Source organism: Sus scrofa, chromosome 13, assembly GCF_054392235.1.
Source record: "Sus scrofa isolate SSC_HxYL_T2T_F1_AM1 chromosome 13, Sscrofa_HxYL_maternal_Yorkshire_Landrace_v2.0, whole genome shotgun sequence".
NCBI lineage: Eukaryota > Metazoa > Chordata > Mammalia > Artiodactyla > Suidae > Sus > Sus scrofa.
The window spans coordinates 92,315,789-92,335,333 of NC_139395.1; the positions used below are offsets into that span (position 1 = coordinate 92,315,789).

At 36.3% G+C, this 19,545-nt stretch overlaps 2 protein-coding genes across 7 annotated transcripts in view; one reads left to right on the plus strand and one right to left on the minus strand.

Moving 5' to 3' along the window:
- Window positions 1-19,545, plus strand: part of IL20RB (interleukin 20 receptor subunit beta) — a 991,209-nt gene that overhangs the window by 581,670 nt on the left and 389,994 nt on the right. The window lies entirely within an intron of this gene.
- STAG1 (STAG1 cohesin complex component) overlaps window positions 1-19,545 on the minus strand; it is a 420,442-nt gene that overhangs the window by 245,024 nt on the left and 155,873 nt on the right. For all 6 annotated transcript variants that reach the window (XM_084989804.1, XM_084989803.1, XM_084989805.1 and 3 more), the window contains one exon: window positions 6,826-6,990. In XM_084989804.1, coding sequence (XP_084845930.1) covers window positions 6,826-6,990 — 165 coding nt within the window. The remainder of the gene's footprint in view (window positions 1-6,825; window positions 6,991-19,545) is intronic.

Here is a 19,545-nt window from a genome sequence, read left to right on the forward strand (position 1 = left end):
AACATCTTTTAAGGAATTATCTTGCCACCATTTAACATAACTGAAGAATAATCTGCTATTGTATGTAGTGTGGGGAAAAGGTGTAAAATGGATGGCTCTGAATGACCAGGAAGTGATATCACAGCAGACAAATCTAAGATATATGGGTGGATTTGATGACATAGATTATTAAGCTAGATAACTGCAGTGAAAATATACCTGGCTTGCTGTTAATTCACAAGTTGTCATAAAGTTGGCAACAACTCGTTCAGAGTATTGAATGTTTGTCTCCAATGTCTTCTGAAATCACAATACCTAAATTATGAAATACTGGTATTTCATAAACAAAGTTAGGTTATGGATATTACAGGAAAAATGATTTCCTATCATATCATCCAGAATAATAATGTCCAGTCCTGTTGATCGCTCTTATTTAAAATATAGAACCTTATAAAAACATAGGTTACTACTTATCAGACCTATATAAAACAGACAGGAAGAAAAGACCTAGGCACAATCAAGTTTAATGTCACAAGGTAACAGAGTTCACAAGGAGAAGCTAGAAACATACGAAGGCAAGAATCTCTGAGTGATGAGTGAAAGTTGGAGTTTTAATAGAGGATATGGAGTTCTTAAGTTTCTTGAAGATGTGTGTTCATAGTCTAGAACTTCTGTAGCCAGTTAGCAAACATTCATATCCTAGCCCAATGTTTCTGCACACAGCACAACATCTATAAACACGTGGATGTCAGATTAGCCTGTCTTGTTTTAAGCAATTCAGAATCCTCAAAGGACCACAACTACTGAAACGAAGTTCCTGGCACAAATCGCAACTTACATTTTATTCCTTCTAGTTAACAGTAAATTCACCTTTCCAATATTTGCTTACAGAGATGCAAGAGGAAAATTAAAAAATTATATGAAGCAGTACTCCCACAAATTTAATGTTCAATGTCACTAACAATCCTTTTAAATATCCCAAATCAGTTTTCTCTCTGTACTTACTTCTTTAAAATCCATTCCAAATTTTTTACATTCTCCTCATCTATGTTCACGCTTATCAAAAATTCTAGGAGTTTCTGCTGTGGCACAGTGGGTTAATGATCCAGCTTGTCTCTGTGGAGGTTCCAGTTTGATCCCTGGCCTGGCAGCTGTGACAGAGGTCATGGTTCTGGCTCAGATTCAACCAATGGCCCAGGAACTTCCATATGCCATGGTTGTGGCCTAAGAAATAAAATAAAATACAGTGACTAAAAAAATAAAAAATTCTAGCATTGACTCCTGGTTAAGAAATCCTGTACCACGAGTTCCCGTCGTGGCTCAGTGGTTAACGAACCATGAGGGCGCGGATTCGATTCTGGCCTAGCTCAGTGGGTCGGGGATCTGGTGTTGCCATGAGCTGTGATAAAGGTCCCAGATGCAGCTTGGATCCTGCATTGCTGTGGCTGTGGTGTAGGCCAGCAGCTACAGCTCTGATTTGACCCCTAGCCTGGGAACCTCTATATGCCATGGGTGTGGCCCTAAAAAGATTAAAAAAAAAAAAGAAAGAAAGAAAGAAATCCTGCACTAGATCAAAGGTCCTCACAACAGGGAAACAAATCTCAAAGGCTTAGAACCAAAGCCTAGGAAATAAAAGGAATTACATCAATTTAACATTTTCTTCAGTAGTTTGGAAACAAATTATGAAAAAAAATTTTGTAAAGGGTTCTGCTTTATACATGATTAAAGTTAATATACAGAATAAGAAATTGCACAAGCACAGTCAATTGAAATTTACTGAGGTGAACAAAAGAAGAAATCCTTAAAAATCTCATTTATACCTCAATATATCTTAATACATGATGTTTTCTGTATTTCAATTCTTACCAAAGGTATAAATAAGGTATTTTGGGCAGAAGCATTAAAAGAAGTTAGGTCCCCTCTTTGAAAATAAAGCTAGTAGAAAGTACCATATTTCATATTCAAACAATTATACACAATTTATAGATACATGTAAGTATGTACATAAAGGTTATTTTCCCTAAAGATGATTCATAAACATGTTGTATACATAATCTTTTATATATATATTTCACTACCATAATCACAAATAAAGCAACAGTGTTATTTCCATACATTTAAGAATTATCTACCACCACTTCTGATTATAGCAGATGCATAACAAGTTAGTAATATGATTAAGCTAGTAAATATGATTGTTTACAATTCTGAAAAAGAGAAAAGACTAACAGGACAGAATGGTCATTAACAGAGGAATCAACAAGGGCTTATAGGATGCTGGATAAACAGAGAAAATTAAACTCTTTAATACAAATCATATTTCACATTTTATATATCTCCAAAGTGGAAGAGATATAGTCATTTTCCAAATATATTGATAACATAAGCCGTACTTATGGAAGTGTTTCAGAGACACCTATCCATTTTTATTTCAAATAATAAAATAAGACAACAAAGTATAGAATATCCAGCTTCAACAAAATTTAATACTTTACAGCCATATGTGTTTCCTTCTGCTTCTTTTTCAGTAATGTAGTGCCCCATATACATACACCTATCTCATACCATTCTCTTTCTCCTATCCTCTCAGTAAGTAACCAATATCATAAATACGATGTTAGATACTTAGGGAGTATGTTTATACAAGTAAGACAATATATTATATATCATTCTGTAGTTTGTTTTATCCGTTAAAATGCATTTCTGAAATTTATCCACAATGGTACCTAGAGCTTTAGTTTACTCATTTTAACTGCTATAGAAAATTTAAGTGTTCAAATATATCACATTTTATTTACTGATCATCCTGTTCATAGTCTTTATTTCTGTGAAATAAAGGCCGCACAGCAGCATATGGAGGTTCCCAGGCTAGGGATCTAATCGGAACTACAGCTGCCGACCTACGCCACAGCCGCAGAAATGCCAGATCCGAGCCACGTCTGTGACCTACACCACAGCTCATGGCAATGCCAGAGCCTTAACCCACTGATTGAGGCCAGGGACTGAACCCACAATCTCAAGGTTCCTAGTCAGATTCGTTTCCACTGTGCCACAATGGGAACTCCTATATTTTTTATTACAACAAAGTAGCAGTAAAAATTTATGTACTGCCTCATTTATGAAAACACATAAAAATTACATCTAGTTATTGAGTCGTCTTTCTTCAAAGTATCTGGAAAAGGAAGGGAGGGAGGAAGAAGGGAGGGAGGGAAGAAAGGTAGGCAGGCAGGCAGAAAAAGATAATTCCATATTTTCCCTTTTCTCTTTTATTTTATAATGAGTATTGAGGAGTAGTCAATACTCTACTGTTTGTTCCTGGAAATACATCTAAATTTCCCTGTTAAAAGGGTTATTAGGCTGTGTAAGTGAAAAGGTTTTTGTGTGATAAACTTTACCATGCTAAGGAACTTCCCTCTTGTTTGTTAATTCGTGAAGTTAATGTTTAATGTGAATTATGAGCTATATTTTATCAAACAATTTTTCTAAACATTCTACATCTATTTTTCACCATAACACGACTATTTGCTATCTAATATTAAAGGATTTTCTTCCATTAAGCCATCCTTGCGTTCCTAAGATAAAAGATCTAAGTTACTGAACTCAAATTGCCAACATTTTTGAGTTAACTGACAGTTTCCATTTCTTTTTCTATTCAATTTCCATTTCTACTTTTATTATTCCTTTCTTCCTAATCACTTTAGGTTTTCTATTTTTCTTTCTCATATTTTTGCTAATGTTAATAGATTTATCCAAGAAGTGCTTCAAGTGGCCTGAATTTTTCAAACATTACCTTCATTAACATTCACATTTCAATTCTATATATTTTCTCTTTCCCATATGAATTATTTAAGAGTGCCTTTCCAGACCTGTGAGTATAATGCAATGTAGAGAGGAATTTATTTTGTATATTTCAAGCTTAGTTGCACTGTAGTCAGAGAAAAGGGTCAGGCATTCCTTAATGAACTATTTTAAGACCTTTTAATCCTCAACATTCAACAGTTATAGTATATAGGCATAGGTATGGAAATACTGCGGGTTTGGTTTCAGACTACTGCAATGACGAAAATATCACAATAAAAAAGTCGTGAAATTTTTAGTTTTCCAGTGTGAATAAAAGTTATATTTACAATATACTACAGTCTATCAAGTGTGCAACATCATGTCTAAAAAAAAGCACTATACATACCTTAATTAAAAAATAATGCTGTTGGAAAAAGTGCTGATAGACTTGCATCATTGATGAAGAGTTGCCACCAACCTTTTATTTGTAAAAAATGCAGTATCTGAGAAGTGCAGGGAAAAAACAAAAACAAGGAACGCCTGTACTATTTTTAGCTGTGTAACGAATTTCACTTATCTTACTCCAAAAAAACTCCAGATCTGAGGAAATTTCTCCTAAAACTACCTCTTCAAAAACTATGTCTGTTCCATATTACACCGTTGGTGGGATTGTAAATTGGTGCAACCACTCTGGAAAACAGTATGGAGATTCCTCAGAAAACTAAAAATAGAATTACCATTTGATCCAGCAATCCCACTGCTGGGCATCTATCCAGAGAAAACCACGACTTGAAAAGATACATGTACGCCAATGTACATTGCAGCACTATATGCAATAGCCAAGACAGGGAAACAACCTAAATCTCCATCGACAGAGGAGTGGATAAAGAAGATGTGGTATATATACAGAATGGAATATTACTCAAACATTAAAAGGAAAGAAATACCGGTATTTGCAGCAACATGGATAGACCTAGAATTATGCGAAGTGAAGTCAGTCAGACAATGAGACACCAACATCAAATGTTATCACTTACATGTGGAATCTAAAAAAAAGGACACAATGAACTTCTCTGCAGTACAGATGCTGACTCACAGACTTTGAAAAACTTACAGTTTCCAAATGAGACAGGTTGGGGGTGGAAGGATGCACTGAGGGTTTGGGATGGAAATGCCCTAAAATTTGGTTGTGATGATTGTTGTACAATTATAAATGTAATAAAATCCATTGAATAATAAAAAATAAATAAAAAATAAAAATCTCAAACTCCCCCCCCAAAAACAAAAAAACAACAACTATGTCTGTTCCCTCAAAATTCTTCCTCTGTATATTTTGGAGCCCTTTCAACCCACCAAGGTCACTCAACTGTCCTTTCATATTTACTTTTTTATTTCTCTGGGCTACCTTCTAACAAATGCCTAATGTATGCCAATTCCTGAACTCTCCCTTTGATGGCATCTAACGTAGCTTTTTATCCTCAGTAAAACCAATCAACTAAGTTTATTTCCTTTTTGGTATTAGATACAGAATTTCTTCTTTCATCTCTCCATAATCTTAAATAAATTTCTTTCTTTTATTACTCATCTCTCCCCATCCAATATTTTGGTGATTACCTTATTCCACTGCAGACCTAGATCATAAAACAAAACAAAACAAAACAAAACACCTCTTGCTCTAAGATGATACTGGAGATTTATACAGACCCAGGCACCAACCAAGTAAGTAAGCATTTTAATTCAGGTCCTAGTTATAAGGACTGTGTCTGTCCTTTCCCTTCCTTCAGCCCATGATTTCCTAAAAGTGAGGTTTTTGTTTGTTTGTTTTTCTCTTTAGGGCCACATCTGTAGCATAGAAAACATACTAACATAAAGTTGCCTGCTTTAAGTTCTAAAAATAAATGTTTCATAAATTACCTTAATTGTAAACTGAAATTGAAAATGAGGTATCAGGGAGTTCCCATTGTGGCTCAATGGTTAACGAATCCAACTAGGAACCATGAGGTTGCAGGTTCGATCCCTGGCCTCACTCAGTGGGTTAAGGATCCGGCGTTGCAGTGAGCTGTGGTGTAGGTTGCAGATGCGGCTCGGATCTGGCACTTCTGTGGCTCTGGCATAGGCCAGTGGCTACAGCTCCGATTGGACCCCTAGCCTGGGAACCTCCATATGCTGTAGGTGCGGCACCAGAAAAAAGACCAAAAAAAAAAAAAAAAAAGCAAATGAGGTATCAAAAATGAGCAAATATCAAATAAAGATTTAATATATTATTAATCATTAGTAATCAAAAAATGCAAATTAAAATAATGAATTATCATTTTCATCTATGTTGTCAAATAACCCTTAAATATAAAATATCCAACTGCGAGCTATGTACCTGGTGAAAGATAAAGTAGTACAAGACTCTGGAGAGTAAAACGATATTTATAAACCAGAGTTAAGAAATACTCTTTCAGCAAATAATTTCACCTTCAGTACTTTAAAATAAATACATGCAGAAAAGTAAAGACGAATAATGAGTAAGTTGTATAACAGTGAAAAAATGGGAAGACACACTAAAGGAAAAGTAAAATAAGTATGGTTTATTCTTATAATTCATTAGTAAAGAAACTGATAAGGTGTACTCTTATAGAATATTCAATATTTGTTGAGTGAACGAGGAGAGAAAAAAGAGAGTAAGAAAGTTATAAAAGATCACACGCATACACACAAATAACCATATGATATTAACTGTGGTTATTCCTACTTCACTACTTAGGAATATTTCATATCACTTTTCTTCGAATTATTCTTCAATACACATATTTTACTTATATTAAGTCAAAATTCTAAAAAAATATATGTTATTAAGGCAATAAAAATTCTCCTAGGCAGCTCCTATTATATGCAAGTTACCTTAACTCAGCACAATTCAATCTAAGTTTGTAATCTTCATCTTATTATTAAGAAAAACATTTAAGTTAATAAACTTGATTACACAATAAGAGTATATAAAATATCAAATATACACTAACAGGTTCCACATATTATTGACCATACTGTTTTAATAAGATAAAAATACTTAAAATTTACCTGCATTGCACTTTTCCCCAGTTTCACCACTTCAAATAATGTGACAGGCTCCCCTTCACCATTCTGTTGAGGGTGCCCATTAGCTCTTCCACGGCCTGTTCCTCTAACTCCAGCTTCAATTCTACTCTTCTCTCCTGGAGATTTTCGAGGTTTCTTATTTGTAGACTAAGTACAAAGATGAAGAAAAGTTAAATTAAATGGAGGTATACAGCATATGATCTCAAATTACATTTGATCCTGTAAAAGGCAGTTAGTACTGATTATATAAGATAATCCCAAAGGAAGCTTTACAATGTTTTCAGTAATAAAAACAAAGTACAAACAGCAAAGTACAAGTAAAATTATATACAGCATAAAATAAAGTTCAAAAATTTAGTATTTTGTACAATAATGCCAATGAGAACATTTTAACCATGTCCCTGACCATGCCCTCTTCTCGACATCTTCTTCTTCCTATTTTCCTCAATACTCGATTTCCTCAGTTTTGCTCAATAAAACATTATTTGGAAAAGCTGCATGTTCAACTTCTCCCTCAATTTAAGTTCTCGAAGATCTCTAATCCAGTCATGCAACAAATAGATACTGAGCACATTTGGAACCATTCTAGGTACTAGATATGTGGCAATAAACAAAAAAAATATTCCTGCCTTGACAGACTCCACATTTTACAATTAACAACCCATCCCAAGCCCCAAATTTTTTTTAAAAAGTCAACATAGTTATTACATTATCTATATCTCACCTTTAGATTCAGGTCAGAACTGCTTGCAGCCACTGTTATTATTGCCATAAATTTCATTCATATATAAACTCACCAGGCTTGCTGCTTCACCAAACTTACCAAGAAAATTAATGGTGAAATGTAATAGACATTTTAAAAAAAATTCTCTGAACAAGCCATGTTATTTCTTCCTTGCATTTCAGATGTCTTTTCCCTCCCAATATCCTTTACCTATTGATGTTACCTTAGGTATCTCCTGAACATCTTCTCAATCTTTATAGTCTCTCTTGAGTGGTTTACTTCACTCTCATTAACAGCCTGTTTCAGTTATAATTTATTGCTTCTCCTCTCCAAGTCTACATTTTCCATGCTGGAGTTGGACTTTGTAAACATTTCTCTTTTGTTTCTGCTGCAGTGGTAGGCTTTATAACTAGAGGGCCCTGGAGGAACACTACAAAGCATAGCATGCAGGGGCTTCTCTCCCTGCTCACAGGACCTGCTCCTTTCATTCTCTATTCCTGTATTCTTCCACTCTTCTTCACAGTTTAACAGCCTGACAATAATTTTTGTGTGGGGGTTAATACATAATAAACTTACTGCTTGTTTTTAAATAAATTATTTTTAGAATAGTGTTAGATTTACAAAAATTTGTGAAGACACCACAAGGAATTCCCACATATACCTAATTACCCCTATTACTGACATCTTACTATTTGTATTTGTTGTAGCTAATGAACCAATATTGATACATTAATAAATGTGCACACTTCATTCAGATTTTCTTACTTTTTTTCTTCTGACTTTTTCTTTATAGGAGCCCATCAAGGATACCACATCATATTCACATGTCTCCCTAAGCTCCTTATTGCTTCAACAGTTTTGACACTTTCCTGGTTTTTGGTGACCTTGACAATTTCGAGGAATTTTGCATAGGTATTTTGTATTTTACAGGTATGTTGTATTGTATAGGTATTTCAGATATTGTATACAATGTACCTCAACTATAGTTTGTCTAACATTTTTCTCACAGCTAAACTGGGATTACAGGTTTGGGGAGGAAGATATGAGATAAAGGGTCATTTTTATCACCTCAAGTCAAGGGGACATACTAACAACATGATTTTTTTTTTTTTTTTTGGTCTTTATGCCTTTTCTAGGGCCACTCCCATGGCATACGGAGGTTCCGGTTCCCAGGCTAGGGGTCGAATCAGAGCTGCAGCCACCGGCCTATGCCAGAGCCACAGCAACGTGGGATCCAAGTCACGTCTGAAACCTACACCACAGCTCATGGCAACGCCAGATCCTTAACTCACTGAGCAAGGCCAGGGACCAAACCTGCAACCTCATGGTTCCTAGTCGGATTCGTTAACCACTGCGCCACGATGGGAACTCCACCACCAACATGATTTATCACCCAATATTGACTGTTAACAGTTGGCTGAGGTGGTAAATTGTCAGGGCTCTCTTCTGTAAAGTTATTTTTCCTTCCTTTTCCATAATGCGCCTTTTGCAAGAAAGTCACCATGTGAATCCCACATTTAAGGGGTGGGGAACTATATTCCACCTCCTTAAAGGTAGAGTATTTACACATACTATTTGAAATTCTTCAGTATGGAAGATTTGTCTATTTTCATTCATTCAATATGGATGAGTATTCCTTAATACTGAGTGCTGTTGATTATAGGCCCTTAAGCAGACAAAACAAAGAAATATAAGTTTCATATATGTACACATAACTATAAATACTGCTATACACAATGATTTATTATCTATATTAAGCTAAATATAAGTTGAAACTGGTACCTCCAACTCTAATCCATTACCACATGGATATCTCTTCTCCTTGGCTCATCTATATAAACTCCCAGTCCAACAATGAGAAATACGGCTCTCATCAATAAACATACAGAACACTATTTTAAGTCATACCCCATGTAAGACAACTTTATGAACCAGACTGTAGTTCTTACATCCACTGTGTCCAATTTCTTTGACTGAAGTCTTATAGACTTATTTCGGAAGTTACTGAAATCAGGAAATCTCCTTCATTGCAAAAGAGTTAGATTACTTTGTTACACTCAACATGCCATCCTGGTATTCCCTTAACTTTCTAAATGACTATTAAAAAAATCTTCATTTATGAAGTTCACTCTTTTGGGGGGAGTTCCCTGGTGATCTAATAGTTAGGATCCCAGCCTGGTCTGGGATTCAATCCCTCGTCTGGGAACTGAGATCCCGTATCAAGCCAATGAATGCCATGGCCAAAAAATTACATTAAATTAAAAACTTACTCTTTTCCTGAAAAGTTCAGTGGGTTTGGACAAATACACAGTGTCATGCATGCACAATCATGGTATCACAGAGAATAGTTGTACTACCTTAAAAAATACCTGTCTCTCACACCCATTCAAACCTCCTACTTCCCCCTTGGCAGTCACCAATTTTCTTTTAAAAAATCACCACTATGAAAATTCATCTTTCAAAAAAGTTATATAATTGAAATCACAGAGGATATAGGCTTTTCCTACTGGCGTCTTTCACTTTTACACATTTAAGATTGATTCATGTCTTTTAGTGGTTGAATAATAGCTCATTTCTATTTATCTCTAAACAATATTCCATTTCACTGATGTACCATATTTTGTCATCAATTTACCTAATGATGAGTATCTTGGCCACTACTTTTGGCAGTTAGGAATGAAGTGCCTTTGGCATTCATATACAGGGTTTTGTATGGAAAAAACAAATAGTTGTGTAAAGGCATAGGAGGACAATTACTAGATGATACAAAAAAAAATTATGTTTAGTTTTGTACAATGTTTTCCAAAGTGGTGATACCATTTTGCATTCTGACTAGCAATGAATGAGAGCACCTACCGCTTCACATTCTTGACAGGAAAATCTTACTATCAGGTTTTTAGATTTCAGCCATTCTACAGTTGTATAGCAATAACTCCCTGTAGTCTTAATCTGCAATTCCTGAATGACAAACGATTATGCACTTTTCAACAAAAAGACACACTGATTTTCCATACATGCACTATCCCACATTAGAGCCTCTACCCTCACATAGCTAACAGAACATTTGAAACATGGCTGCTCAAAATTTAGGTGAACAATGTGTTGAATATCCACAAGACTGTGAAGATTTAATATGAAAAAGCATATAAAATATCTCACTAATATACTGATTACATGATGAGATGATAATATTTTAGGTATATTAGGTTAAATAAATTATATTATTAAAGTTAATTTTATCTACATGTTGAAACTTACTAGAAAATATTAACTACAGATATGGCTTACATCATATTTGTTAGACTATGCCTTTCTATTCTAATAGTATAACCATAGTAATCTTTATGTTACAAACTTAATCCCATCACTGCATCCTTGTTTATTGGATGCTCTCTGATCTTCAATACTCTCATAACCACCAAACTCCTCAGCCTGGCAAGTAAGGCTCTCAATTACTACCTGTTCAGTCATCTGTCACATCAGATCCCTATTTACAAGCTACTATCCTGCCATACTGACCAACTTAAAATTGCCTGAAAATATCATTATTTCATGCATTCATTCCATTTAACTAGACTAGTACAGATCCTAACAAGTCTTGTTCCTGCGCTCACTCTTTGGAGAAAGAGGTATCTTACCTGTGGCAGATGTGTGCATGAATGTGTGTGTTTGTGTGTGTGTGTGTGTGTGTGAGAGAGAGAGAGAGAGAGAGAGAGAGAGGGAGAGAGAGAGGGAGAGAGAGAAAAGGGGAAGGGGGAAAATGTTATGTTATTTTTCTTTATTGAATAGGCAACACATTTACATGGCTCAAAATTCAAAAGGTGATAAAAGTTATACAATGAAAACTTGCCCACCCTTGCCCTCATGCCTTACTTACTAAAGAATACTGGTTCTTTCAACCAAAATTATTCATTCCTTATATGTTCTTCCAAAGACATTGGAACATTTTTTTAAAAGTACACATGAAAGAAATTAAAGAACATATAGTTAAAACCCATTCTATAATTCATAGGGTATCTCAAAGGACCTTGAAAGCCAAAATAATCTTGAAAAAAAGAACAATGCTGGATGCAGTTCCCATTGGTTTTTAATTCTTAATCCAATGTTGTCACTGCAGCAGCAAGGGTCGCTGAGGTGGTGTGGGTTCAGACCCAAGCCTGGGAACTTCTGCATACCCTGAGAACAGCAAACAAGCAAACAAAACAAACAACCACTCCCTCCAAAAAATAACACAAAAAAAGAGTGTTGGAACACTCACACTTCCTGATCCTAAAACTTACTACAAAACTAGAGTAATTAAAACAGTGTGGTGCTGGCATAAAGGCAAATATATAGACCACTGGAAGAGAATAGACAGCCAGACATAAACTGTCACATATATGGTTAAATAACTTTTGACAAGGGTACCAAGACCATTCAATGGGAAAAGAATAAAAACATAACACAAAGAATGAGAAAATATTTGTAAATCATAACAGATAAGAAATTAATATCCAGAATAAATAAAGAACTCCTAAAACTCAATAAATCAACCTAATTCAAAAAATGGGCAAATGACTTCAACAGACATTTCTTCAAAAAAGATAAGTAAATGACCAAGCAGCATGTGAAAAGATGATCAACATCACTAATAATCAGGAGACATGCAAGTCAAAAATTATAATGAGAAGCTACCTCACATCTATTAGGACAGCTACTATCAAAAAAAAGTCTACACAATGATGTGGAGAAATTGGACTATGGATGCAAATGAAAAATGGTACTGCTATTGTGGAAAACAGCATGGCAGTTCCTCAAAAAATTAAAAACCAAATTAACTATATATCAATAACACATCTATATATGCACCCAAAAGAACTGAAAGCAGGTTATCAAGGATATCTGTACACCCTTATCTGTAGCTGTACTGTTCACAAAAACTAAAACTTAATAGTAACCCAAGTGCCCATTGGTGGATGAATGGATGAGCAAATGTGGCATGTACACACACACACAATGGCATAGTATTTAGCCTTAAAAAGGAAGCAAATTCTGACATATGCCACAATGTGAATGGACTCTGAGGACACTGTGTTAGGTGAAATAAGCCAGTTGCCAAAAGACAAATACTATGATTGCACTTACATTACGTACTTAGTTAAAATCATCAGAGACAGAAACTAGGATGGAGATTGCCAGGGTCTGGGGGTAAGGAGGAATGAGGGTTTAATGGGAATACGGTTTCAGTTTTAAAAGATCAAGAGAGTTATAGAGATAGATGGTGATAAAAACTGCGTAACATACGAATGTATTTAACACCACTGAACCTGTACACACACACACACAAAATAAATTGGCAAATCATATGTGTATTTTACCAGAATTTTAAAAATTCTGATAAAACACATATATATTTCCATGTATCTTTTCTATTCTGATAGGTATACAGAGTTCTGCACCATTCTATTTTCATTATCAATATACTACATACTTAATCCACAGCAAGACCTAGAGACTGTTTTGATGCTTCTGAAAGCTGCAATAATCCACTATATAGATACACATTAACATTTAACCATTAACCTGTTGATGAACATTTATTGTTTTAGATATTTTATTACTACAAATAATGCCACAACAAATGAGCTTGTGTATGTGTACTAAGGTCTGTACATACTATAGACAAATACATCAATATACACATTTTATACACATTTTGGATGAAATAAACTCCATGAATAAAGAGAAAATAAACCATCATTGTCAAACGTGGGAGACTATAACACTTATTATAAAGCACGAATAAAAAGCTAAGAAAAATCCACTTGATCTTATCTACCGTCTATCTGTTTATCCCATTATTACAAGACATATTTTCTTAATACAGACCTGGACAGTAAATACAGTAAAGAGACTTTACCAGGACAGTATTAAGATGGTAGAATAGAAGGACTGGAGCTCAACTTCTCTCCTAAAAACAGCAAAATTCACAACTAAAGACTGAGCATTCTTCACCCAAATGGACCGGACACCGTAAAAAAGATACCCTACTCCAGAAGAAAAAGAGGAGGACACATCAAGAGGTAGGAGGGGTGATTTCACGATATTAACAACCCCATACCTCCTGGGTGGGAAGCTCCACAGACTGGAAACTAATTGGTTCACAGAGACTCACCTATACTAGTGGGAGTACTGAGCCCCACAAGAAAATCCCACGTGTGGGGATCTGGCACGGGGAGAAAGAGCCCCGGAGCATCTGGCATTGAAGGTCAGTGGGGCTTGGGTGCAGAAGCTCCACGGGACTGGGGGAAACAGAGACCCCATTCTTAAAAGGCACACACAGACTTTCACGTGCACTGAGTCCCAGGGCAAAGCAAAGTCTCGAAGGGAATCCGGGTAAAACCTGACCACAGTTCTTGGAGGACATCCTAGGAAAACAGGGGTGAACGTGGCTTATTGTGAGGGAAGGACATTGAAGACAAAGCTCTCAGGAATATTCTGCAGCGTTCCTTTCTCTGGAGGTGCCCATTTTGGGAAAATCTGCCCCCCCCCCCCCCCGCCCCGTCCCTGTTAGTCGTGCTGAGAAGCAGGGCAAACAACAATCCAGGTGGGATCGAAGCCCCGCCCCTCAGTAAACAGGCTGCCTAAAGACCCTTCAGGCACACAACTACCTCTAATCCCATCCAGAGAGACTATGCCCCACCCACCAGAGGGATTAGAAGTAAGAAATGCTATAACTCTATTATCTGTAAGAAGGTCACTACACCAAAATCCTATAAAAATGAAAAGACAGAGAACTGTAACTCAGATGAGAGAGAAAGAAAAATCCCTAGAAAATCAGCTAAGTGATCAGGAGATTCTCAGCCTCCAGGAAAAAGACTTTAGACTGTTGGTGCTGAAGATGATGCAAGACATTGGAAATAAACTGGAGGCAAAGATGGATAACTTACAGGAAACACTGAGCAAAGAGATACAAGATATAAAACTTAAACAAGAAGAGATGCAAAATACAATAACTGAAATACAAAATTCACTAGAAGCAGCTAACAGCAGAATACAGGACGCAGAAGAACGAATAAGCGAGGTGGGGGACAGATTAGTGGAAATTACGGATGCAGAACAGAAAAGAGAAAAAAGATTGAAAACAAATAAAGAGAGTCCCAGAGAACTCTGGGACAATGTTAAACGCACCAACACCCGTATTATAGGGGTGCCAGAAGGAGAAGAGAGAGAGGAGACAGAAGAAATATTCCAAGAGATAATAGCCGAAAACTTCCTTAACATGGGGAAGGAACTGCTCACTCAAATCCAGGAAGCACAACGAGAACCATATAAAATAAACCCAAGGAGGAACACCCCGAGACACATACTAATCAAACTGACCAAAATTAAAGACAAAGAGAAAATCTTGAAAGCAGCTAGGGAAAAGAAACAAATACAAGGGAACCCCAATAAGGTTATCGGCAGATCTTTCAACAGAAACTCTGCAGGCCAGAAGGGAGTGGCATGATATACTTAACATGATGAAAGGAAAAAACCTCAAACCAAGATTACTCTACCCAGCAAGGCTCTCATTCAGATTTGAAGGAGATCAAAACCTTCACAGATAAACAAAAGCTGAGAGAATTCAGCAACACCAAACCAGCCTTACAACAAATACTAAAGGAACTTCTATAGGCAGAAAAGAACAAGAGAAGAGGGAAAGAAAAAAGAGCAGCAAAAAACAAACCCAAAGCAATTAACAAAATGGCAATAAGAACATACATATCAATAATTACCTTAAATGTTAATGGACCACATGCCCCAACCAAAAGACACAGACTGGCTGAATGGATGCAAAACCAAGATCCATATATATGCTGTCTTCAAGAGACCCACTTCACTTCTAGGGACACATACAAATTGAAAGTGAGAGGATGGAAGAAGATATTTCAAGCAAACGGCTATCAAAAGAAAGCTGGAGTTAGCAATACTCCTATCAGACAAAATAGACTTTAAAATGAAGAATATTTTAAGGGACAAAGAAGGACATTACATAATGGTCAAAGGATCAATCCAAGAAGATGATATAACAATTTTAAATATCTACGCACCCAACACAGGTTCACCACAATATTTAAGGCAACTGCTAACAACCTTAAAAGGACAAATCGACAATAACACAATCATAGTGGGGGACTTTAACACCCCACTCACAGCAATGGACAGATCAACCAGACAGGAAATCATTAAGGAAACACAGGCCCTGAATGAGGCATTAAACCAGATGGACTTAATAGATATTTATAGGGCATTTCATCCAAAAGCAACAGAATACACATTCTTCTCAAGTGCACATGGAACATTCTCTAAGATTGATCACATCCTGGGCTACAAATCCAACCTCGGTAACTTTAAGAAAATTGAAATCATATCAAGCATCTTTTCCAACCACAACGCTATATACGACTGGCAATCAACAACAAGAAAAAATATGCAAAAAACATAAACACGTGGAGACTAAACAACCAACAGATCACTGAAGAAATCAAAGAGGAAATTAAAAAAGACCTAGAGCAAATGACAACAAAGATACGACACTCCAAAACCTATGGGATGCAGCAAAAGCCGTTCTAAGAGGAAAGTTCATGGCAATACAAGCCCACCTCAGGAAACAAGAAAAAGCTCAAATAAACAAGCTAACTCTACATCTAAAGCAGCTCAAGAGAGAACAGACAAGGCCGAAAGTTAGTAGAAGGAAAGAAATCATAAAGATCAGAGCAGAAATCAATGAAATAGAAACAAAGAAAACCACAGAAAAGAGCAATGAAACAAAAAGCTGGTTCTTTGAAAAGATCCACAAAATTGATAAACCCCTAAGCCAGACTTACCAAGCAAAAAAGAGGGGACTCAAATCAATAAAATTAGAAATGAAAAAGGAGAAGTAACAACAATCATCACAGAAATACAAAGGATTCATAAGAGATTACTATATGCAACTATACGCCAATAAAATGGAAAACCTAGAAGAAATGGACAAATTCTTAGAAAAGTACAATCTTCCAAGACTAAACCAAGATGAAATAGAAAAGACGAATGGACCCATCACAAGAACTGAAATTGAAACTGTGCTTACAAAACTTCCAACAAACAAAAGTCCAGGACCAGAGGGCTTCACAGGCGAATCCTATCAAACATTTAGTGAAGAGCTAACACCTCTCCTTCTGAAACTATTATCAAAAAACTGCAGAGAAAGGGATACTCCCAAACTCATTCTATGAGGCCACCATTACCCTGACACCAAAACCAGACAAAGACACCACCAAAAAAAAAAAAAAAAAAAAAAAAAAAGAAAGAAAACTACAGGCCAATTTCACTGATGAACATAGATGCAAAAATCCTCAACAAAATACTAGCAAACCGAATCCAACAAAACATTGAAAGGGTTGTACATCATGATCAAGTGGGATTTATCCCAGGGATGCAAGGGTTCTTCAATATCCACAAATCCATCAGTGTGATACACCACATTAACAAACTGAAGACTAAAAACCATATGATCCTCTCAATAGACACATAAAAAGCCTTTGACAAAATCCAACACCCATTTCTGATAAAAACCCTTCAGAAAGTGGGCATAACGGGAACCTACCTCAACATGATAAAGGCCTTATACGACAAACCCACAGCGAACATCATTCTCAATGGTGAAAAGCTGAAAGAATTCCCGCTGAGATCAGGAACAAGACAAGGATGTTGGCTCTCGCCACTACTCTTCAACATAGTTTTGGAAGTCCTAGCCACAGAGATCAGAGAAGTAAAAGAGATAAAAGGAATCCAAATTGGAAAGGAAGAAGTAAAACTATCCCTACTTGCAGATGACATGATACTATACCCCGAGAATCCTAAAGACTCTACCAGAAAACTGTTAGAGCTCATCCACAAATCTGGCAAAGTCGCAGGATACAAAATTAATACACAGAAATCAACGGCATTTCTATATACTAACAATGAAAGAGCAGAAAATGAAATTAGGGAAGCAATCCCGTTTACCATCGCATCCAAAAGAATAAAATACCTAGGAGTAAACCTACCTAAGGAAACAAAAGACCTGTACTCGGAAAACTACAAGCCACTGATGAAAGAAATCAAAGATGACACAAATAGATGGAAAGATACACCATGCTCGTGGATTGGAAGAGTTACTTAATATTATCAAAATGACTATACTACCTAAAGCAATCTACAGGTTCAGTGCAACCTCTATCAAATTACCAAGAACATTTTCCCCAGAACTCGAAAAAAATATTTTAAAATTTGTTTGGAAGCACAAAAGACCCAGAATAGCCAAAGACATCCTGAGAAAGAAAAATGGAGCTGGAGGAATCAGGCTCCCAGACTTCACACCCTACTACAAAGCAACCGTCATCAAAACCGCATGGTACTGGCACAAAGACAAAAATATAGATCAGTGGAACAGGACAGAAAGCCCAGAATTCAACCCACACACCTACAGCCAACTCACCTATGACAAAGGAGGCAAGAATATACAATGGAGAAAGGACAGCCTGTTCAATAAGTGGTGCTGAGAAAACTGGACAGCCACATGGAAAAGAATGAAATTAGAACACTCCCTAACACCATACGCAAAAATAGACTCAAAATGGATTAAAGATCTAGATATAAGACCAGACACTATAAAACTCCTAAAGGAAAACATAGGCCAAACACTCTCTGACATAAACGACAGCAACATCTTCTCAGATCCACCTCTTAGAGTACTGACAAAAAAACAAAAATATGCAAATGGGACCTAATCAAACTGAAAGTTTCTGCACAGCAAAGGAAACCCTAAACAACACAAAAAGACAACCCACAGAATGGGAGAAAATCTTTGCAAGTGAATCCACTGACAAGGGATTCAGCTCCAAAATTTAGAAACACCTTCTGCAGCTCCATACCAAAAAAACAAACAACCCCATCAAAAAATGGGCAGAAGATCTAAACAGACCGTTCTCCAAAGAAGACATACAGATGGCCAAAAAAACACATGAAAAGATGTTCAGCATCACTCATTATTAGAGAAATGCAAATCAAAACCACTATGAGCTACCACCTTACACCAGCCAGAATGGCCATCATCCAAAAGTCTACACGCAATAAGTGCTGGAGAGGGTGTGCAGAAAAAGGAACCCTAGTACACTGTTGGTGGGATTGTAAATTGGTGCAACCACTTTGGAAAACAGTATGGAGATTCCTCAGAAAACTAAACATAGAACTGCCATTTGATCCAGCAGTCCCACTCCTGGGCATCTATCCAGAGAAAACCACGACTCACAAAGACACGTGTACTCCGATGTTCACTGCGGCACTATTTACAATAGCCAAGACATGGAAACAACCTAAATATCCATCTACAGAGGAGTGGATCCAGAAGAGGTGGTACATATACACAATGGAATATTACTCAGCCATTAAAACGAATGAAATACCAGCATTTTTGGCAACATAGATGGACCTAGAAACTATCATGCTAAGTGAAGTCAGCCGTACATTGAGACACCAACATCTGATGCTTTCACTGACATGTGGAATCTGAAAAAAGGAGACTGAACTTCTTTGCAGAGCAGATGCTGACTCACAGACACTGAAAAACTTAAAAACTTTAAAAAAAATTTTACCTTCCCACCAGAATGCATGTCTTTTACTTGAGACATCCTCCTTTCAGAAAAGTATCATATGGGTGAAAATCAATAGGAAAAAACATGAATGTACAAAAAAATTCCTTGCAACTTTTAAAATAATTGTTAATCACTGGGAATACCCTAACATACCCTTTAAACGTGGTATGGTTATTACCATACATAGTATATAAAAACAACAAGGTCCTACTGTTGAGCACGGGAAATGATATTCAATATCCCGTGATAAAGTATAATGGAAAAGAATATAAAAAATAATATATATATGTATATAACTTAGCCATTCCGCTGTACAGCAGAAATTAACACAGCATTATA